The sequence below is a fragment of the Hyaena hyaena genome, unplaced genomic scaffold (assembly GCF_003009895.1).
Source record: "Hyaena hyaena isolate Hyena2069 unplaced genomic scaffold, ASM300989v1 scaffold_79, whole genome shotgun sequence".
Classification (NCBI taxonomy): domain Eukaryota; kingdom Metazoa; phylum Chordata; class Mammalia; order Carnivora; family Hyaenidae; genus Hyaena; species Hyaena hyaena.
Window position 1 is genome coordinate 530,431 of NW_024080711.1, and position 25,339 is coordinate 555,769.

A 25,339-nucleotide genomic window follows, 5' to 3' on the forward strand; every position below is an offset into this window, starting at 1 on the left:
TTAGGAACGTGGGTGGAACATTCAGTAACGTCCTGTTGTGATGGCAGCAGGTAAGGTTCTAGATGACTCCACGGTCAGGTTATAAGGCAGAAGGGAAAAACAAACTTACAATCAGAGATAGAGCTTCAAATTGAAATGTCTGTTCCCCTACGTCCATCTGTGTGACTCTGGACAGTAACGACCCTCCCTGTGTCACTCTGTTCACTTTACTACACGGAAAAATGTAGCTTGGATCGGGGGCTTAGAGGTAACATGAGACAAGGCATGTTAAGTAACATTATGTGACGGAAAGGTGCTTGATCATAATAGTTATCACTTAAAATTTTTTTTTAATGTCCATTCATTTATTTTGAGAGAGAGAGAGTGTGAGCAGGGGAGAGGCAGAGAGAGAGGGAAAGAGAGGGAATCCCAAGCAGGTTCTGTGCTGCCAGTGTAGAGCCTGATGCAGGGCTCAAACTACGATCACAAAGAGTAGAATGTTCAACCGACTGAGCCACCCAGGCACCCTAGTTATTATCATTTTTAAACCAACAAGCAATTCACCCAAATTAGTTTCAGAGCATTAACAAGGCAAACATATGTGAAACTCAATAGACCTATTACCTCAGGTTTGAAAAAAAACTTTTTTTTTAAACAGGCAATTGCAACCTATTAGAAAGAGCCCTAAGTTAAAAGATGACAATGACACACTAAGAAAACGGGGTGTGACTAAGAGACTAGAAATGCATTTATTGGTAGTATTACTGAATGCTGAATGCAGAGATTAAAATACAAAGAAATCAGCACTTAGAATCTTTAAAAAATGCAGTATCTTTACATATATGTTAACCAATTCTGCAGATCTATTTAGATTTACAAACATAAAGCAAATTCCAAAATTTTTGTTCTGAATAGACTTTGATTTTGAGTTCTAGTGTTCTCCATTCTAAAGTCAGCTTTTTTTTTTTTTTGCTGTTTTTACCAAGTATGATTTATTGTTTCTACCCTAAAAACAAGACTCTGTGAGCTGATCCTGAAGCAGTCTGTTAAATCAGGAATTTTTTAAACAGCTCTTTAAGAGAGGATAAAGCCACATGAAAGAAAAATGCCTCAATCCTACATATATAAATACAAGGGAAAATATCAAGAAGCAACAAGAATCACAGAAATACCAATCCTAAACTATAATTTCTACTTCTAGCAACAATTCAATTAGCAGTAGCTTAGATGCCTTTGTTCTAAAAAATAAAACCACTAGTTCTTTCACTACAATTTTCTGACTATACTCAATGAGTAATTAGCAACTCTTCATACACTTGTTAAAAACTCAAGAATATGATTTATACAGAACAGGATCATTAACAAAAGGGGCCTTCAGACATACTGCTGAAAGCTGCAATGCAGTTTGAGGACCAGATTACAATTTACATATTTCCACTCATACAGGGTTTACGGCACCTGGTACAATAGTGCGGCCACCGTCAACTTGGAAACGCTCCCTCCGTTCCACGTCAGAGAACTACTGACGTGGATCGGACTGTTAGGACAGTTCTCACAGGGCCTCTAGACAGGACTGCGTGCAGAATGAAATGATCATGAACTATAACACCGCTGTGATGACACAGCTAGCTTGCAGAGCTACGTTTTTAACAATAATAACACTATAGAGTTACAGTGACGGTGACACGTGTCAGAGTTCTCTTTCCCTGCTAATTGTTCAGTAGGAAAAGTGTTTTCGGACTATAATTCTGATGAACAGGAGACCTTTGAAGTAAGTAGTAGGGGAAACTGGAAAGTGAACAAAATGAACACAAGTTCTCTTTTTCACAGATATTAACAATAAGCAAAGCAGTTTACAAAAAAGAAACCAAAGTTACCCTATAAACAAATAAATATAAGATCAAATCGATCATTTTCGAAGAAAATATAGCTCATTTTCAAAAGTTCTGTTTGGTTTGTAACTAGACTCAAAAATATTAAAATAAACCAAACAGATTCCTGCAATACTGATTTGTTATGTGAAAAACGCACTTCAAGTTTTAAGCTTAACCTTTCATTCTCTCCCCTATCCCCAGAAAATGAAAAGAAAAAGAAAAAAAGGGGCTCTTGCAAAAATAAACAAAACCAAAACCAACCAGCTACCAAAAAGCAATCATATAAGAAAACCCTTTTTGTTTTGAACACCTCATGTTAGTTGGTCCCATATTAGGGTAAGGTTTCTGTCGCAAGGACTCCCTAGTCTCTTCCTTTATCTTTCATTCTTCAGTCACCTCCACGTTTTTACCAAACAAGGCTATGTGAAGGCTTTCCTAACAAGTCGGGCTGAGTCAGAGGTAGCTTTAGGATGAAGTATACTTGACTACGGTATGTGGTTAGTTCAAATGAACACGTTCAAAAAGGATTACAATATCTAAAAATGCACAACGAAAAAATGTACAGCCCCCCACTGCCTTGCACTAAGAGAAAACTTACGAGACACTCAGAACAAACACGGGGCACTGGCCTCATCCCCATGTGTTCCTTTAATGCACCAATTCCGGCTGGTTCTCCACGAAGGGGAGCACCCCGCTCACGTAGTAGGCAATGCCAAGAGACAGCAGAGCAATGACAAAGATCAAGAGCAACACCCTCCAAAAGCCCAGATCTTCGACAAACTCTTGCCATGTGGTTCGGAAGCTGGACAGGACTCCTTCCCCTTGCTGCAGGTTGGGGTTGAGGAGGGAATGGCTTTCCATGGCACTGTGAAAGGAGCAAAGAGAAAGGGAAAGGGGCATGAATAACACATTCCACCCATTTCAGAGACATACAACAGTAACCGTGCTACTTAGAAAAGACAGGACATGACACTGTTAAGGAGAAAACTGACATATGCCTACTCTCACACTTTCACGTCCTTGTGTACATATCTGCACGTATCTGGACAGTCTACCCTCGACTGTAAATTAAGCTGCAATGACGATGTTTCTTGGTTTAGTATCCAGCAGAGTCGGAGTTAAAAATCCTTTTCTAATGAAAAGGTCCTAAGCAGAAGTCTATTCTTTTTATGTTTATTTTATTTTTTGAGAGAGAAAGGGGGGAGAGGGGCAGAGACAGAGGGAGACAGAGAATCTCAAGAAGGCTCCACACTGTCACTGTCATGACCTGAGTCAAAATCAAGAGATGCTTAACTGACTGAGCCACCTGGGTGCCCCCAAGCAGAAGTCTTGAAATACGTAAAATGAGTTGTTTCAAACTCATAGTAGATAAGTAACCAAATTTTGGTTACTTTAAATTTAGAAGAATTCAAAACAAAGATTCATAACTTGAGAATTTATGTTAATGAAAATAAGCAAAGATGGGTAAATCTAAAAAGGCATTTTATATATACTGTGTTTATCTTAGGGTTAAAAGGAAATTTTCATTAATTTAGTTCAATTAACTGACCAATGAAGAACTCTCTTCTTTTAACTGTAATACTCTAAAAACGGACACTTAGCTCAGTCTGTTGTACATTTGAACAGGCCTAGTCATTAGGAATTCTTCTTAATAGCTTCCTCCTACTGGTTGTAGTTCTATCTGGTACAGTAATACAAAATAAGTTTATTTCACTTCTGCATAAAGGCTGAATCTAATTGAAAATACAGTAGTACAAGTGTCATAAAAACATTGGTTCTTTGGGTGCCTGGGTGGCTCAGTGTCTGACTCTTGCTTTCAGCTCAGGTCATGATCTCACAGTTCGGGACATGGGGCTCTGCATGGACTGTGTGGAGCCTGCTTGGGATTCTCTCCCTCTCCCTCTCCCTGCCCCTCCCTGGGCATGGGCACGTGCTCTCTCTCAAAATAAATAAACCTGAAAAAACCTAAACAAAGAAGCATGGATTCTTGATTCTGGTTTTCAGAGCTCTATCAATGAGAAATATGACCCCTACTGTAAGTAGAAAATAGGATATCTGACTTTGGTATTTGGAAGGCCACACTGTGATGAATTCATAGCTCTAAGGGATTAGCGACCACAACTATGTCACAACACACAGGCCCAATAACAGGGTATCATTTAGATTAAAGCCACAATGAGCATAATCATATGTACCAGCTATGTATTGCTCATAAAAGGTTATTTACTATGCATCCTCAACCCCTTCCCTTCATATTCTTCCAACTATCTGGGTATGGAATAATGGAAACAGTCTGGCTCATCATGCAAAAACTGGCATTCTTATCTAACTTACAATTTTACTTTAAACTTCTTGACACTTAATCAGAGGTCCTTCAGCATTTACTAGTTTTAGAGGTCTCTAGAATCACAGGTAGCTGACTTCCTAATTGGCCAGTCTGCCTGACATCCAAGCTTTTCTTCTTTATATATTAAAATATGTTTATTTTCTAAATAAGACATTTTCAGTGGGAGTCTACAAGAATACAAAAATTTAAGAAAACCAAATTCAAAAAATAAGATTGGAACTTTGAGAAGGTTTAAATGCATAATACCATAAACAGATAAAGAAGTTCGGGAGAGGTTAATTTTGGCTTATGCAAAATTTATTGACTATTCCAAGTTAACATAATCTCATACTCAAAGATATTAGATATAAAATGAGAATTCAGTTGGGGATTCTCTAGGAGCTCATGAAACTCTGCCAATCAGAATTTTCTATAGTGACCTTGCCCACTGAAATGTTTTCTACTGCATGTGTGCACGTAATTTTTTTTTGTACATGTGACATGTCTTTGTCATCCCATACTCACAAATTAAAAAATAACTACATTAAACTTACAATATATGGGGGAGTGGGAAAAGATTTTTCATCATCTTGATTTATAGGCCCTTCAGTTATGCTATGTCTCAGAGAATCCTCAGGGTAATGGAAAATGCTAAGTACATTCAAAACTTGCTTTACGTTCTACTAATCATCACACAGCTTTGCCACAATGTCATGTGCTAGCCAATTCCATTAAGCTTGATTCCCTTTTTCTACTGGTATAATTCACGTATCACAAAATTCAGTGGTTTTTAGTATACTCACAAAGTTGTACAACCATCTCCACTGATTTCAGAACATTTTTATCACCTAATAAACTCTGTACCCCCTAGCAGTCACCTCCCATTGCCCCTTCCACCAGATCCTGGCAGCCACCAATCTACTTTCTATTTGCTGATTCTGGACATTTCATCATAAATGGAACTATATACTATAGGTCTTTTTTAACCAGCTTCTTTCATGCAACATGGCTTTAAAGCTCATTCATGTTGTAGCAATATCAGTATTTCATTCCTTTTTATGGTGGAATATTCCACTAGATTCACAGATGACATTTTGTTTATCCACTTATCAGCTGATGGACTTTTAGGTGGTTTCCACCTTTGGACTATTATAACTAACATTTATAAACATTCATGTACAGGTTTTTGTGTGACTGTATGTTTTCCATTTTCTTGGGTATAAACCTAAAGTGGAATTGTTGGGCCATGTGGTAACTCAGTGTGACTTTCTCAGAACTGCCAGGCTGTTTTCCAAAGCAGCTACTCTACATTCCCACCGGCAATGTATGAGGGTTCCAGTTTCCCCACATCCTTGCCAATACTTGCTCTCATTCCATCTTTTTGATCATAGCCATCCTACTGGGTATGAAGTGGTAACTCACTGTGGCTTTGCTCTGCATTTCTTTAATGACCAACGATGTTGCCTTTAAGTTTTTTAATTTACGCTTAAATCACCACATGTCTACCATGATACTGGGGGGGCAGGAATAAGACAGGGCAAGTAGGTAGTACAAATATTAATAATTCAATCTTTGGGAGCACCTGGGTGGCTCAGTTGGTAGAGTGTCCGTCTGACTTTGGCTCAGATCATAATCTCACGGTTTGTGGGTTCGAGCCCCGCGTCGGGCTCTGTGGTGACAGCTCAGAGCCTAGAGCCTGTTTTGGATTCTGTGTCTCCCTCTTTCTCTGCCCCTCCCCTGCTTGTGCCCTTTCTTTCAAAAATAAACATTTTTTTAAAATAATAAAAACAATTCAATCTTTGGGGGCACTGTGGTTCATTCAGTTAGGCAGCCTACTCTTAATTTTGGCTCAGGTCATGAACTCACAGTTCATAGGATTGAGTCCCAAGACAAGCTCCACACTGACAATACAGAGTCTGCTTGGAACTTTCTCTCTCTCCCTCTCTCTGCCCCTTCCCTGCTTGCACATGCATGCTCGCTCTCTCTCTAAAAACTTAACATTAAAAAATAACTCAATTTTTAAAGAACTGGCTTTACATACTGCTATAAATAATACAAACCCTTATGCTAAAGAAAATGGCAGGTAAGTGAAAAAAAGCAGGAGTAAATATTTCATACTGAGCCACTCAAATGATTAATTACATGTACGACTTAGTTAATAAGTAATCACAACTGAGGCAAAACAAAATCCTTATACTTCTAATAAGGAGATGCCAAGAAACTGGCTATTAACAAAATATAGCAAGGAAGGTCCCCCAAATATAACAAACAGAAACATATTCTTGGGCATTTTTCATGGCAAAGAAGCTTAAAGTATTTATGAAAATAAATTTCAAGTTATCTTGGAAGAGCATATTAGCAAATAATAGATAACTCAATGTTATTGTGTTGCTTATGGCATTCTGTCAATCAGGGGTACAAAGCTGTGAGAAAAGGGCTTGCCAAGGTACCTCAATGTATCTTGGACTTCTTGCTTATTTTATTTATTTGTCAGCATCCAGTGATAACTCATGAGCAGCATGCACTGTTCTAGAAGCAAAGCTCTAATTTCTCTGAACAGTAGTAAGTTCTTGAAAGTATCTAAATAGTCCTAAGCTTGAGGGTGGAATTAATGGCTCCAAAAGAGTACACCAGCCAGCACAGGAAGAGGAAGGAAAGCAACCGCAGGTACAAAGGAATCAAATTAAGGGTCAACTATAAAAAATAGAGACAATTCAATTAGAACTCAGAGAAGCGATGACCCCAACAGTCCATGTAGACTATATTATCCTATTTCCAAGTCCTGATCAGTCAAGCTACTGGGTCAATAGCTGATGAGAGCCCTTGAAATATATTCTTTTGAAAATTTGGGGAGGAGATGACAGTAGGCTCATCATCCTTCCTACCCTGTAATATCTGGATGGCTGAAACTCCATGGCAGTCAACCAAACCCCATGCTAGTACAACTCAGTCTGGGCTACTGACTTTACCTGTTGACAGTATGGCCAGGAGAAAAGATCTGTCACCTTTTTGGAGCTCCCTGAACTGTACTGTACACTGCTTCTACATGAGAAATGATGAGACACTGAAGACACGTCAATCACTACATCTTAGCCTCAGTTACTTACACAAGCCCAAATTTCATTTGTTCCAACTCATGGGAGAATTACCTTCATTTTTCTATTACAGAACTGTGTGTTAAATCTTAATTTCCCTCCTCCTGTTTTTGCTTTACCTCAGCACTCCACTTTCTTGCCTCTGAAAGGGCCTTTTTGGTCTTTTCTAATATTGTCCAAATTTTGAGCCTTATCTTTCTCCCCCTTTTCTGAGTTCCATTTTGTTTGTGACCTGCGCTTAAAATTCTCAAACTCTTTGCTTTCCTCCCTCATACGCAGCTCTTAACTACCTCTTCTCTCTTATAGCACTAATACCACGGGCTTCCTTGCATGGATCTAACAGAACATTACATGCATGTGGGCACGTAGTACTTTCTGTTAATAGCTTCTCAATTGTAATCTGGAGCCATACGGACCTATATAAAGTTCAAAGAAAGTATCAAAGCTCTGTACTTGAAAGCAAATAAATAGAAAGCTCACAAAGTTGTCATAAAAGATCTAAAGACTTAAAGTGACTTGCCCCTTAAAAAATTATATTGTAGGTACCTTTCACTCTCAGCTGTCTGCATGGTCTCCAGTTTTGAGTGAGCTCCTCTGTTAAATCCTTTTACCTCTTGTTCTTCCAAAGATTCCAGCAACCGGATGACATCTTTATTCACTCCTCTGCGCTTTGCCAGAACTAAGGGTGTAGCACCTTGATGATTGCTAGAAAAGTTCATACATATGAAGAGGTCATCATAACGGCTGGACTGTGTTGTTAGTACCCATTTGGGTCTATCTCAGTGATGAGGCACAGGCTGAATTAACTCAAAATTAAAGCGCAGCGCAGAACCAATGGTTGAACTAGAACTTGAATTTTGAGTTAATCTATTTTTTTTCTTATAAGGAAAAAGAAAAAAGAATATATAGGTAAAAGTGAATAAATGAGAATAAATAAATGAAAAAGAGAGCTTCTTCTTAGAAATTAATTGGAAAGTTCCAGATTCTAGATTCACTCTTATCTGACTTACATTTTATGGCAAAAAAACAACAACAAAAAACACAACAAAACATTAAAATAAAGTCTAAGAATTAAAAACAAATAAAAGTCTAAGGCAACCAAATAAGGTTCAAAGTCAGCTGTGTGACCTCTGTCTTTGTTTACACTCTTCTTGTCTCAATTACTTCATCTGTAAAATGAGGATAACACCCACCTCAAGAGCTATTCATTCTAGGAATTAAATGAGCTAATGTTATGTAAACATAGTGTCCAGTCCATAACAGATTTTCAACAAATGTCAGTCCTTTTCTTCTTTTTCCCTTGTCTGACAATACACCATTAATTGGTAGCAGCACCTCACCACTATTTTCATAGAAAAGCCTGCACTGCTTCTGCATAAATCCAGAAGTCAGCCTCTTGTTTCCTCACTCCCCTAACAAGATTACCTTGCCCTCAATGCCTTTTTGAACTTGTCACTACAGCTGATCAATGAGAAAGCAGAATCAACAGACTGAGATTGGACCACCGGTTGACAGCCTAATGGAAAGAAATGACTAGGCTTCAAAACCACAGAGAACTTACCAAATATCAATTTTGAGCCCATTGGAAACTAAGAATTGAATAGTGTCCACATGGCCACAGAGATGAAGAGCTGTGTTTCCTTGATAATCTGTGGCCAGAAGATCAGCACCAAATTTATGCAACAGCTGGCAGATGTCTACATTCCCTCTGGCTGCTGCGAGGTGAAGGCCTGTTCTGCCCCTGCTATCACGAATATTTGGGTCAAAGCCACTTTCCAAAAGCCGCTTGGAATAGTTAAAGTCTCCATCAATACAGGCTTGTAGCAAGGGCACATTAGTTTGAGACGAATCATTTACAAAAACGTAGGACATTATTCTGATGTGGTGGACAGAATATGCCTGTAATGAAATGAGGTGCATGAGATTCAGGAAAGCCAAACTAAATCAAGACAATGAAGTCATTTAGAAAAGTACTATTTCTTATTCTTCTTGGCCTCCTGCCTCTAATAAATTATCTCACCAAACAGAAACAACAACAAAGTTGTCAATTATATTTTATTTTCCATTAAAATGTCTTTTCTTCGTATCCACTCAATCAAAACTGGAATTAAATTATTATAAAGTTCCAGTTTGCTTTTCATTATATAAAAAAATTAAGAGAGATTTTTAAAGTTAAGCAAGATATAATTGCTTATGTTTAGGTTCATTGCATTGTCAGAAGACATATACAACATTATCCTTAAACTTTAAACATACGCTACTGCTGACAGAGATTTCTTATTTAAAACAAAATATCCTCTTTCACATATCTGCCTCTTAATCATAATTGAGATATTCCATATGGTACACAAAACTGTCTGCTCAAAAGTTAAATCAGCACCAAAAAAACAATGAAATAACTTAATTCATGTTCAAGAAGGAACTGCTAACTGTTGTGTCTATAGCACAAACCTCCATTTTCATAGAAAGAGAAAAGCTAGGAAGAGCAATAAACTGAATTTAAAAATTGGAATATCATGGAATCAATTCAGACCATTTTTCTTACAGTATTGATCCTATTCGGCTCTGTTCTGTGGTTATCTAAATATCTGATTTTGCCAAACTCCCATTGCCCTAAAGATTGAGAGAGGAAGAAAAACAGGTCTGTGTGCGAATAGAGGCAGGGCAAAGGCAGCAATGCCAACTGTGTCCATTCAGCTTTACCAGCTTCACCAGTGTGTCCACACCTCTTTCACTGATACTTCTCTGCCCCAGCAGTATCTTGGTGTGTGTGTGTGTGTGTGTATGTGTGTGTGTGTGTGTGTGTGTGTGTGTGTTTGCGTGTGTGTGTGTGTGTGTGTGTGTCTACCTGACCCCCTCTTGGTTGCTTTAAGAAAAAGTTAAAGCCTAATAAAAGAAATTTTACTAAGAAACTGAAGAAAAAACAAACCCAAAGAAGAAAACACAAAGGCACAAACACAGTCTTTAAAACCAATGTCTTTATAGAGATGACTCCCTCACTCCACGGTTACAAAAGCTGAGTCACAGACAGGGTTGCCTTGTAATTTATCAGACAAAGTCTTTCTGGAACAAGGATGGAAATGGATGTTAGACCAATCTTGGCTTCTGTCTACAGAAGAGGATTCAGGAAAGCACGGCTACAGAGTTTGGTGAGATTCTTGGCCCCTCCTACTATTAGCCTGGTGTCCCAGCAGAGCCTCTGTCCCTCTAGACGTGGGCTACTTTCCACTAGAACTCTGCTGCCTCCATGGATTCCCTGTGCAAAGGGGAAACATGAATACACACCAAGGACCTGCTCCAAGCCAGGCATCGCACCCAGCATTCACAGTGAATTTTGTTTAATCTTCCTCATGACTCTATAGTAAGGGTTATTATACTGAATTTCAATAAGGATTCACTGAAGGGTTTCAATCCAAGGAAATGGCATGGTCTCATGATATCAGTCTTTCAGAAAGATTACTCTGTTGGCAACAGGGAGAGGCTAGATTGGAGGCTAGATTCAAGGTTGGAGACAGGGAGCTGAATCAGCTGGTCACTGTTGAAATCTAGGGAATAAATGATGACAGCCAATCTAAGGCAGTGGCAGAGAGAAGGGAGCCCATAGGAGAAGGACAGAGAAAGCAGCATTAGCTCAACTTAATGACCTACTACATATATAAGGTAAGAAGCAGTTGTTAAGGATAACTCTAAATAAGCAGAAAATCTGCTTATGATTAAGAATTACAGAGATCAAGATAAAATAAACTTCAGATTCTGACACTATAACACTTTTTAAAGAAAGTAACCTGTTGAGAAGAAATTACTCATTAAAATAGTCAAGAATTCTCTTTGAATGGTAAACTCCTTATTTTTCCCTATAGCATTCACTGGATTATATCATAAAAAAGGAAAAGCTATCTGAAGATTTTTAAAAAGTAAAATACCACATATCAAGTGCTTTTCAAGAGATAATGTGTTTTGGTTAAATTCTGTAAGAATAGATAATGAAAAACAAGCTACTTGGTATTTCTGGTTCAAACACAGTACAAATTCTTGTGGTTTAAAGACTTGGGATTCTTTTGAATGTTGGCTCAGTTTTTTTAAAAAAAAGGCTTTTTTGTTTATTTTTTAAGTGAGAATAAGTGTGGTATGTTTTGTGAGTTTCTTTGTGTCCTTGAGAAACTAACTTTGCCCCCAGATTTAATAAGGCCAATGAGAGATAACATTTTTCATCTTGATCACATAACTGAATCTGCCATAAAGCAAGGCATCAAAGCTTTCACATATTATGAGGAAGTCGACAGCAGAAAAATACTCACGTAAGCCTTAAGATTAGATCTTTTTTTTTTTTTCCCAGTGGTCACCAAGCAGTTTCTCTGAATTCTTAAGAAGGTTCAACAGAATATCCAGAAATGGGTTGGCAAGGATCTACAGTAAATAGAAAATTTAGTTATAACAAGGGTGTGATATGAAGAAAAGTCTAGCTGTTCTATCAAATACAGAGAAACTAGTGGGGCCTATGAAAATCTAGGGATAAGGCATTGATTTGTGAGGCTGGTAAAAAAATAACAATTAATAAAGTAATGGAAAGGGAGAACTGAAGGGCTTATTAAGGAGTGGCTCTGTTACCCACAAACAAGAAAGCATGGTCAGAAAGATAAGAAAGATAAGAAAAAGAATCAAATTATGTGCCATCAGTAGAAGACAAACTGGGCTCTGAAAATTCAGTCTAAGTCACTGTAATTCAGAATGCATTTTTTCACATTATAAATGGTGGCTAGATCTCAGAGCAGCCCACAAAAGCATTTTCAGAAATAAAATGCTATTTGCATGGGGGGCGGGGTGCAGGGAGTAAAAACAACCAATACTTATATTTAAACCAAACAGGATACATTTAAGGAAAAATATTTCTAATCCATCCTGAATGTTGGTACTTAAGTCTCCCATGAGATTGTCCCCCTGCCCCTTTCACTGTTCAATGTGAAAGAAAAATTGGCTCAAATCTATCTGCAATCTTTGCCGTACACCAGATTCTGCTCCTTCTGAAACGTGCTGCTGCCCTTCCTTCATGTTCTTGCTGGGAGCCACTCAGGTTTCCCCTCTGCACTCGGGGACATCTCGAGTACCTTGTCTGCCCCACTGTACTCTGCTCTTGAGGCACAGTGGAAGTAACGTCATGTACAGGCAGGATGTCCACAAAATATCAGTATTAATTCATTAAACATGTACTATATGCCCAAATATGGAAGATACTCCGCTAAGTGGTAGGATATAAAGACAAAATCTCAAATGTGTAGCTCAGGCTAAAATTCAGGTTAAGCTTTTACAGGTCATTCATGCTCACTATTATCAAATCCCTTTAAATAAACTTACATGGGAATAATTAATGGTATTTTTGAAGCTCCATTTAAATACAAAAGTCAGGTTGCATCATAAGGGTTATCAGTGCTAGTCTGGAAGACGAGGACCAACAAATTAATATGCACCAATTTAGACAAACTTCATATTACTGAGACACTTAATCAATTTGCTTTAACAAAGTTCCGAGTTTACCCACAGTGTTTATCTTTACTTTCTTATTGTGACCACCAGGGGTTGAATCTTCAAGACTAGAGCCTATCTCTAATATGTGATTTTTAAAGTTAAAATGGTGCAGGTGTTATTCTGAAGATAGTAGGGTTCACATTATGAAAAGGAGAAACGTTGCTTCTCATCTGGAGATAAAATTACAGATTATATAGATACCCCTCAAATGATCCATTGAATTCACAAGAAAGTTACTAAAGTGATGGTTACTAGAAGGGTAGTGGGGGGTGGGGTGGGTGAAATAGGTGATGGGGATTAAGGAATGCACTTGTGAGGAGCACCAAGGGTTGCATGCAAGTGTTGAATCACTATACTGTACACCTGAAACTAATACTACACTGTATATTAACTACCTGGAATTTAAATAAAAACTTCAAAATAAATCCACAAGAAAGTTCTTTTAAATTCACAGGAAAGATCATGCTTCTGCCATTTTCTTTTGATGACAAGCCCCATAAGAAAGTACATTTGATCAAATTACAGATTTATTTATGTGATTTCAAAGTTAATATCATACAAATGCATCAGACCTAATTACACTTGAAACTTGCCGAGAAAATGTGTAGGACCCCAATTAGACCTTAATAAGTAGGACTCTATTAATTGCTTCTCCAGAAGTTATAAAAGTGAATAAAATTGAGAACAGCTATTAACTATCATTCAAGGGGTGAAGAGGACTAAAGATTTTTTTTAATTAAACTTTTTGAGATAATTGTAGATGAAGCTGTAGGAAATAATACCAAGAGATCCTGTATACTTTTACCCAGTTTCCCCTGATGCTGATATCTCACAAAACTACAGTATAATATCACAACTGGGTTGGGATATTGACATTGACAGTCAAGATATGGAACATTTCCATCACCACAAAGCTCTCTCATATTGCCCTTTTACAGCCACACCTATTTCCCTCCCACCCCCACCCTCTTCATCCCCTGGAAACCACTATCCTGTCTTCCACTTCTATAATTCTGTCATTTCAAGAATGTTATATAAATGGAACCATACAGTATGTAACCTTTTGGGGTTGGTTTTTTTTTTCACTCAACCTAATTCTCTGAAGATTCATAGCACTAGTATGATTCTTTTCCATATCTGAGTAGTATGGAAAAGTAGTGTGGCCCACCCATATCAGGGTATGGGTGGGCCACAGCTTGTTTAGCCATTCACCTTTCAAAGGACATCTGGTTGTCTCCAGTTTGGAGTTACGTTAAAGCTTCTAAAACATTCAGATACATGTTTTTATGTGAACCTAAGTCTTCATTTCTCTAGGATAAATGGCCAGCACTGCAATTGCTGGTATGGAAGCTTAAAGATTTTGGTCAAAAGACAGTTGAGTCTGAAGGTACCTATTGTTCCTCTGCAAAAACAAAACAAAACAAAAAACCCCAAAATCAAATACAAAACCAACAAAAAGAATGTAAGGTCTTCTTTGGGATCATCTGTCTGGATGGCTCTGGCAACCAGGCCAGTTAAGAGGTTATTTATGGAAGAGTTTGTTGGACCAAGCATTCACAAGTGTCCTAGTATTTACCAAAGGCAGTGTGTACTAAGAATCATTCCACAAGCAGAGTTAGCAACACTAATGTGTGAGTATGAACAGGGAACTAGTATCTTTCAAGAGTCACAGAGGGCTGAGTCTATTCCCCTGTGAATGAATATAAAAGCCGTGCATAGTGAAGGTTTCTTTTCGAGGTAGGAAAAGCAGGAGGGAGAAAGACAAGATACAGTTCTGGCTTTCCTGGGGGACTACTGTTAGGAGTGTACAGTACTCTAGAGGCAGTTTTCTCCTGTCAGAGGCTGTTAAAAGAACTTGGCTTCTTCACCCAGAATGTTATCTGAACCTAGACTGCCTAGGTTTGGACTCTGGTTTAGTTACTTACTAGTTGTATGACTTAAGCACTCAAAAGATAATAGTTACTCTCCTCCCTAGGACAGGCACAGCTCTGGGGAGACAGTTCTCTACTGTACTGAAGAGAGCCTGCATGGAGCCTTGAACACTGAGCCCCTGGTAACAGAGCATTGCCCAGCAACAGGGTGACCTCTAGTGGGGAGTTAAGACCTCCAAAGAGGAAAAGAGAACTGATTCCTGGCAGAGGAAAATTCACAGGAATAGTCAATAGTGGGAACAGTCAAGCCCCCCCAAATCCTCTAGTTGTTCACCATAGCCTGGTTCCTAAGGGACAATGTCCATGAGAGGCACTGGCTGGTTCAGAGGCTAATTCCCTGGGATTATGAAAAGCAGGTCTCTGGGGGTAAATCTTGAAGGGCTGGCACAACCTAACATTTAAAACCCTAACTCCATGCTCTGCGGCACCGCCTAAGAGACTCCACGAGGCTAGAGCCACTCATCTTTGGGATGAAGCAGTCACCTAGATGTCAGTAATAAGAGCTCCTGGCACCACACAGCGCTAGGCTCAATCCAAATAACAAAACAATAAGGTTTTAGTGGAAGCATGTGAGTCACTGACTTGATGAAAAGTTCTAGTTAATAATCTTTGTCTTTTATATTTTTCTTCTGTTAATATCGGATCACATCTCCAGAACTTTTAGATAATGGTTAAGAACTAATGGAGAAAATCTGTTGTATTTTAATATATACTTATTAAATCTAACTTTAACTTGGTCTTCTCTATCCAATAGTACCAACCATACATAATGTATTGATTTATTTTTCATTTTGAAAGGCCACTGGGAAAAGGCAAGACTAAGTGCTACATTCCTGTTCAAATGGACTGACATTATGCTTACACAGCAACTTTGATCAGAGATCAAAGCAGTAGACACTTCAGCAAAATGTGTGGGGAAAATGGCATACCTGGAGAGACGCATTTTCAGATCTGACTGCCTACATTTTCTAATGTAATACAGAAGTACTAAAACTGAGCAATATACAGTAAATGGAAACCCAAATCTGGATTCTCTATACCTCATGTGGTTATTCTTAACCTTTGAAAAGGATACAGTTGTTTTAAAATATAAAAATAACCTCAAAGAACCATAAAATAAGAACTTCCAATGGAGTCATTAAATCCAAACTGCTAGCACTTTAGAATGACTGTTCTTAAAACCCAAGTGCTGCACAGATCCACAGATAGTGGGCAAGGAAAAAGGGCCATATCTAAAAATCTAGCTCTGCCCAAGTAAAAATTTTAACAAAAATTAAATTCCTTTCCAAAACATTAATAATGTATTTCTTGTCTGCTTATCTTCAGTAGCTCTATTTCTCTAATAGCACGGTCTTAATAATTTCCAAGGCTCAGAGAGGTTAATGAGTCTAAGGCTACACTGCTGGAAGTGGCAGAGTGGGCTTCAAATTTAGTCTGCAGTATCTTTGAGAGGCCATGCCACCTCTACACAATTAAGAAAATCAGGAGAAAATGGTTCATACAAAGCTCAGTTGTTTGTTCACAACTGTTTGCAAAAACTCCTGCCAGAACTCATCTCTAGAATGCAAGAAATGGATCTGATCTGTCTATGTATCCTTGCAGATTACAGAGTGCCTGGCACATTTTTTTTGAAATCTGGATTTGGGAGAATCCAATAATTCCTTGTGGATTATACATTCAATTAAGTACATCTTAACAAGATTTTAAGGTAACATTTTTTCTTATGACTAATTCTACATTTTATTGTAAATTTTAAAAAAATATACATATGGGCAAAGAGAAGAAAATAAAAATTACCCATAATCCTACCAACTAAAAATAACTATTATTACTATTTTGGTGCTATGATCCTCCAGCCTTTTTGCTCTATATGAATATATGTTTAATTCATACTCTAAATACAAATGTTAAACTTTTTTACTTACTGTATTGTGGACATCCTTCCATGTACCAGTCTTCCAAAAACAATTTTTAATGGTTATATTCTATAATTTTGCATAATTTTCTTATTAAATTCCTTAGCACATTAAAAGAATTGTTCCGTATTTTTCCATCACACATATTTAAACTGACATTTTAAGCCAATCAAAGCAGCCTAAGAGAGTTTTAAAATAAGTTTTTGGTCAAAATTTAACTACTATAACTTAAAAGATGTGACACAGATGGATCCAGTCAGAGCATCTGGCTTTGGAACTAGTCTTATTCCTTATGGACAAATAGTTTTACTTTGACAGCAATCTTGATGCAACACTTGCTTTACTCACTATAAAACTTCAAAGATTCTGCTGTTCCGTTCATCTTAAACTACAGTTCACTTTACTTAGAATCCCTTTTATAGAATCCTTATATATCCATTTTTTGGAAGGCTGTCTTAGAAGGGCCTGGGAAATAAATTCTCATAGATCATAGGACTAAGATCTCAATTCCTAACCTTTGAGGTATCTGTCCAAAATAAAGGCAAAATATGTGGGTATTTATTTTGAGCTTTAAAAAAAGGGAAAGGGTAGCCCTCTTTCTGAAGGCATGGAAGTAAATTTTTAAAAAAGCACTGGGAATATTGCCCTTTCAGAACACTGCAGCACCATGAAGCACACATGAAGGAGAACCTTCTGAATTTTACTTCTGAGTCTCAAAAATAATTGATGGAAGTTCAAAGAGTAATTTCCAGATAGATCTGGATCTGCTATATATATATATATAGTATATACTTTATATATACTTTATTATATACTTTATATATAATTTTGTGGTATTTCCAAGTCTAATTTAATTTGTTCAAAATTCTTGGGCTGCCTGGGGGGCTCAGTCAGTTAAGCTTCCAACTCTTGATTTCGGCTCAGGTCAAGATCTCACAGTCATTGAGACTGAGCGAGATTTTCTCTCTCCTTCTCCCTCTGTCCCTCCCCCACTTATGCACACTGTCTCTCTCTAAAATAAAATTCTTAATTCTGTGACTTTTTCAATTACTTCATAGTTAAAGCTTTACTAATGCAATAAAGGTGAGGTTGATTTAAATGTATGAATTACAGAATGCTACTAGAGGCCAGTTCATTATTTTTAAGTTCATATAATAGTTGAAAGTAGGCTAATCAGGTATTACTTAGTAGAGGTTCTTAGGAAAGAAAGCTTAATGATAAACAAAACAATGATTTATTTATATGTCTATTTCTATGCAGCAACTGCTTAGCAACATGAGATAAAAAATATTTACATTTATTATTATATTCCAGGCACTAATAGTTTTTCCTGGAATACCTGATTTAATCCTCATAGAAACCCTATAAAGTAAGTATTATCATTATCCTCATTTTATGGGCAAAAAACCTAGGACATTAAGTCTGGTTTCATTAGATTCTTTTTTCATATAATGAAATAGTTTAGGAAACTTTTTCATCAAAGATTACATGAAGGGAAACATTGGTCTAGCCCATACAGTCTGAATTAACTACTTTCAATCATTTCATTCAAAGTAGTTTTCAAACTGCAAAAAAACAATAAATATCTGGAAATGTTTCTTTACAGGAAGTATTGGTCATATGCTTACAAGAAACATTCAGCCATATATTCTGAATTAACTCTTTGCAATCATCTCAAAATAATCTTTTGTAAGTGTTAGAAAACAACCACAAAATATTTGGAAATATTTTCTACTTTATAGGAAGTGACTAAATTCCTGGACTCATTATTCTCAAGTATCTCTTACTCATTGGGAGAGTGAGAAAACACTTGTCTAAACTTCTCTTTTTTCATCAGAAAATCAAAAAACACCAAATAAGGATTCTGATATATATTTCCTCCAATGTTTATATTACTTACACTTTTGCATTAAAATTTAGTTACAATTCAACTTTTGAAAAGATATTTGCTTAAAATAAATAAAATTAATTGTTCACAAAGGGTGTACTGGTATCCTGGATATTGTATTCTATTCTAATACTTTTCAGTATTTTCCAAAATCTTTACCGTGTAATTTTACCATGTTTAAAATTCTTAGCAAGGGAACTTCCCCCACAGGAAGTCTTCAGTTTATATTTTGTAATTATATAATAAGGATATTAAATAAGCACTGGGAGGTCAATCTGAAGTCTTTCATGCACATGTATTATTTTTGTAATAAATTGATTTTAAAAATACACTTTTTCTGCAACAGCAGCACTTTATATATATTACGTGACCTAACGGTGCCACCTTGTGGCCCACCTGGGCTTCCATTGTATCTCTAGCATCTAGGATGGGAATAAAGCAAGAGGGAGTGCCTTTTAAATTTCCCTTTGTTTTCATTTCATTTTTTTTCCAGTAGTTTTTTAAATTAAGTTTATTTATTTATTTATTTATTTTTAGTAATCTCTACACCCAACGTGGGGTTCAAATTCACAACCCTGAGATCAAGAGTCCCATGCTCTGCTGACTGAGCCAGCCAGGTACACACCCCTCTCTGTGTTTCATTTCACACTTACCATTATAATTCTCAATAATTCTTAATTAGTGAAAATTCAGAGGTGGGATGAAGTTTAGTGTTCCTTTAAAAAAAAGTTTACCTATGGGGCACCTGGGTGGCTTAGTCGGTTACGCGTCCAACTTTCGCTGGTCATGATCTCGCGGTTCGTGGGTTCGAGCCCCGCATCGGGTTCTGTGCTGACTGCCAGCACAGAGCCTGGAGCCTGTTTCAGAGTCTGTGTCTCCCTCTCTCTCTGACCCTCCCCTGCTCATGCTGTCTCTCTCTCTCCTAGAAATAAATAAAAATATTAAAAAAGAAAAAAGTTTACCTAACACAATGCTGTATGTCAATTAGACCTCAATTTAAGAAATTAATTTTTAAAGTAAATCAATAGTGTAAATATGACTCCAGGACTATTCAGAAATCTAAATCTCATTAAACCCACCACAGCAGGTTTCATTTACACAAAATTGAAGTGCTAAAAAAATGACGTTCCTACTTATTCATTTATCTGGTGTTCCTTAAAAAATACAGGAACTGCAACTACTGTAAATTATTCCTTATTTTCTAAATAGTTCACAAAATTTAAATCAGATTCACATCAAATAGTTTGAAGGCACAAGACTGTGTTCTCAGGAGAAACTTATATACTTCCACGAAGTTTTTACAGCCAGAAAGTCCATTCAGGACTATTCAACCCCACCTCCTTATTTTACAGATAAGGATACGGAGAACCAGAGAGGCTGTAACTTTATAGGCTACTTTACAAACTACCCCTTACCCCCAAGGTTCTAGCTCCATTCACGATTCACGGTGGAAATATAAGGTACATCTTCTACACAACATAATGTTCACCACAATTCTCTTGTAATCTATCCCCATCTAATGCTTGAAATTGTGCACCAGACGGGTGCTAGCATGTACTGCATTCTTCATGCAAAGTATCCACTCTAGTGACATAGGGTGGACAAGGGCCCTCCTTAGGCTACGCAGCCCCAAAGAGGATCCAGTAGACTTCTTCGAGGTGTGCTCTTATTGAGCGTGAAGCTATATGAATCACTGTAGCCTAGAGCTCCATACTGCTTACATTTATGGCCTAAGTAGACCCTTAAAATTCAAGGACTTCTTACACATTATTAGACCCACATCCTACCCCGCTCATTCCAACCCCTAGGGGCCCTGGTAAATAAGGAGACACAATGAAAAACCAACTGAAGAGAGGACTAAGGAACCAACTTAGCCAAATAGCCTCTAAAAATGGCATGTTTGTATATAGGCAAAAAAAGACCACCATTTGGGGTGTGAGGCATTTCCTCTTTCTCCCTACTGGAAATAAGAATTGAGGATAAGACCTTTGGAAGAAGCAAGTAAAGGGTTGAGGAGTGTCTGAGATTTCAGAGGAAACCTTTGTTTCCTTTCCTGCCACGGCTTCTTTGGACTGGGGGCAACCTATTTTGGGAAGGCATCTTCTGATACCCAGAGAAAAGAAAGTAGAGAGTGACATACTTAGAAATGACTCTAGGTTCAAGAAAGAGCAATAGGGACTTTTTTCCCCTAGATTTTCTAGGCCAGCTTATGAGGCTAAAAATAAGGATTACAGGAAAAATTTGTTTTGGCTGGGGCTTTCCTTGGGCTGCCACTTAGGAACCTAAGATGCGGGGCAGGAAGTGGGAAATGCCAATATTCTAAGGCAGAGCTGAATCAGGTTCGTCAACAGCATAGTACTTCTGAGTGAAAGGACAATGAATTATAGCAATCTTCTTTCTGACTGAGACCTCGTCCCCAGAGAGCATCTCCTGTTAAAATGGCTGATCCATGAGTTGGCTCAGTATATGCATTCAGAGTTCTAGAGAATCCTTCTGAAATGGCAATATAGGTCTGGCAAATCCCTGTCAGTTTCCTAAGGAACTATTTTTACAGACTTCCCAGAAACCTACCAGGCCATGGTGACCAACATGAGAAAAAGTGGTTAGTGACTAAGGATCTCAAGTTTTAATAGCAACAGTGCTCTTCATGTAATTCCCTTGGTATGTCCCAAGACATAAATACTTAAAAGTTTTTTTTTTAAATAACCTTGAGCCCCACAAAATGTATTACAATAAAATACTTAAAAACAGCACTAAATACTAGCACACCAGAATGCTGCTAGCACACCAGTACTGTAGTTCTTAATGCTGGGCACTTCCCATTTAAAATTTAAATAGCCACAGTAGTGGACAATGTAGTTTAATATACGACAAACTTTTGTCTATGTATGTCTGTTGCCAGGTCTCTATTCTGTTCTAATAGTCCACGGGATATATATGTGCCAGTATCACACTGTTTTCATCACTTCGGCCTCATCATAGTTGTTGGTATCTCATATGGCAAGTCTCCCAACCTTGTTCTTCAAAAACATTATAACAGCTATTTGCCATTTTCTATCCCATCTGAATGTCAGAATTATTTTGTCATGTATGACAGAATTCTTATTGGAAATTTTATTTACTGCAAGTCATACCCTAGAACATGGAATATCTGGATATTCTTTGCTATCTTTTAATAGGTTTTTATAATTTTCTCCATTAAGGTCTTATACATTTTTATAAGTTTTATTTTTAAATAACTTATTGCTTTTATTTCTGCTTATGATTGAGGTCTTTATTACAGTTTTTATTTCATTATTACTAGTACTAAGAATGGAACTGATGCATGTGTGTTGACTCACATCAGCAACCTTGCTGAACTCTTACTAATTCTATCAATACATTTATAAGTTCTTTTAAATTTTCTTTGTATTACCATATCACTTACGTATCAAGTACAGTGTGTTAGCTTAAAAACATGCCTGCAAATTCTTTACTATACCTTTCTTCAAGAGGGGGAGTTAAAATCCCCTCCCCCCCCCCGGGTATGGGCTTATTAATTCTACCAGCAAATAGGATTAATTAAATAGGATATGGTAGAAGTGCCTTCCAAGACAGGTCATAAATTAGACAATGCAGCCTCCTCCTTACTCTCTCTTGGATCATTTTGAAAAAAGCCAGCTGCCATGTCATGAGGACACCCAAGCAGTTATACACAGGGTTGTGTGATGAAGCATTGCCAGTAGACGGCAAGGAACTAAAGCTCTTGGCCAACAGTCATGCAAGTGAGCCACCTTGGAAAAGATCCTCCAGACCCAGTGAAGCCTTCAGACGACTGGCCCAGGCTGAAATCTTGATTGAAATACTCTGAGTTTGAACCATTCAGCTAAGTTACTTTCAAATTTCTGACCTACAGCCATTGTTAAACTTTGTAGTTTTCAAATTTATTGGCATAAAGTTATTCATTCTATACTCCCATGACTAAAAAACAAATCCCTATTATATCTGCATTGTTTCCTTTGTTTCCAGTGCTGTGTGTGTGTGTGTGCGCGCGCGCGCACGCACGTGTTTTTTCCTTGTTTTTTCTTTCCTAGATCATTATTGATACGTTTGTATATTTAGTTTTTAAACATTTTTAATGTTTGCTTATTTTTCAGAGAGAGAGAGACAGAGCACGAGTGGGGGAGGGACAGAGAGAGAGGGAGACATAGAATTTAAAGCAAGCTCCAGGCTCTGAGCTGTCAGCACAGACAGAGCCTGACGCGGGGCTCAAACCCATGAATCGCGAAATCATGACCTGAGCCAAAGTCAGATGCTTAACCGACTAAGCTACCCAGCACCCCTGTATATTTAGTTTTTTGAAGAACTAGTCTGCTGTTTTATTGCTTCTGGTTTCTCTTTTGTTAATTTGTTATATATTTCTTTTTTCTATTTTATTTGTGGTTTCTTTTTCTACCTTCTTGATTTGTACCCTTAACTTACTTATACTCTTCCTTTTTAACAAATTTATTTAAATCTATAAATTTACATCGAAGTGTCAACTGGACTCTGCTGGTTTTCACATGTAATATTTCACACTGTTGTTCAAATACTATATAATTTCTGTGATGTCCTCTTTAACCTATTAATTACATAGAAATGCATTTTAAGTACCCAAACATGGGGTCTGAAAATCTTTTTGTTAATTTCTAATCTCTTTGCATTGTGGTAAAAGAAAATGGGCCTTTGGGCAATAATTTATTAAAATTTATTGATTTCTTTTTGGTTAATGTGCCATATATATCTGAAAAGAATGTATGAATATTGGTCGAGGGCAGGATTCTACTCTCGATATACATAAATCTGACCAATCTTGTTACTTTTGGTGTGCAAATGTTCTATATTCTTCCAATGTTTTGCCATCTGATATACTAGTTTCTGAAAGTAGTGTTACCATTTTTCCCTAGGATTATGGATTTATCAGTTATTTCTGTAATCCCATCTAATTTTGGGTTACATTTTGAGACTATATTTAGGTACATGCATCACTGCTCTATGTTCCTGGAACACTTCTCTTACTGTGTTTCTTTATTCCTATTAATGTTTCTTGCCTCAACAGTTGACATTAGTTAGCCTTCTATGTTTATAACTTTGGAGGAATATTTTTCTATATCAACCTTTATGTATAGCTTTTCTCTTCCATGTATGTCTGGTAAACAGCAAAAAACTAGACTGCTTTTATCTGTTTTGAAGAATTTTTTCCCATAGGTGAATTTAATCAACTTAATTTTATATGATTTCTAACCTATTTGGACTTATGTACACCATCTATTTTGTGTTTTCTATTTATTACCTTTTTCTTTCTTTCTTTCTTTTTTTGTGGGGGATGGAGGCTTCTTTCCTACCATCTCTTTCATTATCACCTTTTTCCCCTTATATTCTCTTAGAAACTACTGACTGTATTTCTTTTCTTGGCCTGGTTATTTGAAAAATTTTGACATACATGCTAATAATTTTTCTTAAAGTCTAAAATGGTACAGAATTTTATTCTGGACACAATGATGGACACAATGACCAGAATACACTATAACCATGATAGATCACTCCATGATTATTGTCTAGTTTTAGCTTTACACTTAAAAAATACCTCCCCCAACTAAAACTTAAAAAAAAAAATTTAAATGTATCAACATTTTATCAATTAGATCATTCTTTTTCAAAAAGTCCCATACCTCCCCTCTGGAGTCGCCCTTCTTTCTGGCTGAAGTTCACTCTCTACTTCTTTTAGTGAGGTTCTGTGAGCTGTAACCTGTTTGTTTTTGCAATCTGCAAATGGCTTGATTTTGACTTTATTCTCAAATAACAGCTGAAGTGATCATGAGGCTGTAGTTGCCAGGTTCTCTCATTAGCACCCTGAAGCTCTTGCTCTAATGCTTCCAGGCATCTATCACGGCCAGGAGATGTCTGCCTCAGTCTAACTGTACTTCCGTAGGAATGTCTTTTTCTTTGTTTGGTTTAAAATCTTTCACTTTACACTTAATGTTCTACAGTTTCACTGGGATGTATTTGGGAAGATTTATTTATCCTGCTTGGAATTCAGAATGTATTTGTAATGTAAGCACTCCTGCCTTTCTAGAATTCTGGTGAATTCTCTTCAAATAGTGCTTTTCAACCTATCTTCCTATTAGATATGTGTTCGAAACTCAGTGATCTATTTATCCTTTTCTTTAAAAAAAAAAGTCTTCTGCGCTATATTCTAGGTGCAATTTCTAGCACTTTCTTCCAATTCACTTATGCTCAGGCTGGTTGGAGTCTAAATGGTTATTACACTTTTAAAAAGGACCCGGAGGGAGCAGTTAAGATGGTGGAGAAGTAGGGGGACTGGGATTTCCCTCCTCCCTCAAACACAGCTGTGCTGAGGTCAGGTCATGTGAACACCCAGGAAATCAATCTGCAGAATGGCAGAAGGATCTCATAGGGAGGGAGACAGCTTGGAGGGATGGATGTGCCTGTATATATGAACTGGGGGAGATCTCTGTTTTATCCAAGTAGGCATAGAGGAGATGGAATCCCTTCTGTGGAGAGACAAAAGGGACAGAGAGACAAAAGGGACATAGAGACTGTGGAATTGCGGTGTGGTGTTAGGACAAGAGAAAAACCTCTGGACCACGGACCTGCATGACTTCTCTGACACCGCCTTGTGTGTGCTCCTGTGAGGGAGGGGAGCCAACCCCAGAGAGCTGTAGCTGTAGCGTCTCAGGGGCTCAGAGGCACACTGGGAGAGAACAGTCCCCTCCCTTGAGTACTGAAGGAAGAGGGTGTATTGCCTCCCCAAGGACAAAAGACTCT

At 37.5% G+C, this 25,339-nt stretch overlaps 1 protein-coding gene across 1 annotated transcript in view; it reads right to left on the bottom strand.

Annotated features, from left to right (window-relative positions):
* Positions 1 to 705: 705 nt before the first annotated feature.
* Positions 706 to 25,339, bottom strand: part of ANKRD46 (ankyrin repeat domain 46) — a 40,514-nt gene continuing 15,880 nt past the window's right edge. Inside the window, exons 2-5 of the mRNA XM_039233854.1 lie at positions 11,573 to 11,681; positions 8,836 to 9,173; positions 7,821 to 7,979; positions 706 to 2,718 (exon numbers count right to left, since the gene is read on the bottom strand). Of these exons, the coding sequence (XP_039089785.1) occupies positions 2,502 to 2,718; positions 7,821 to 7,979; positions 8,836 to 9,146 (687 nt within the window). The 5' untranslated portion in view covers positions 9,147 to 9,173; positions 11,573 to 11,681 and the 3' untranslated portion in view covers positions 706 to 2,501. The remainder of the gene's footprint in view (positions 2,719 to 7,820; positions 7,980 to 8,835; positions 9,174 to 11,572; positions 11,682 to 25,339) is intronic.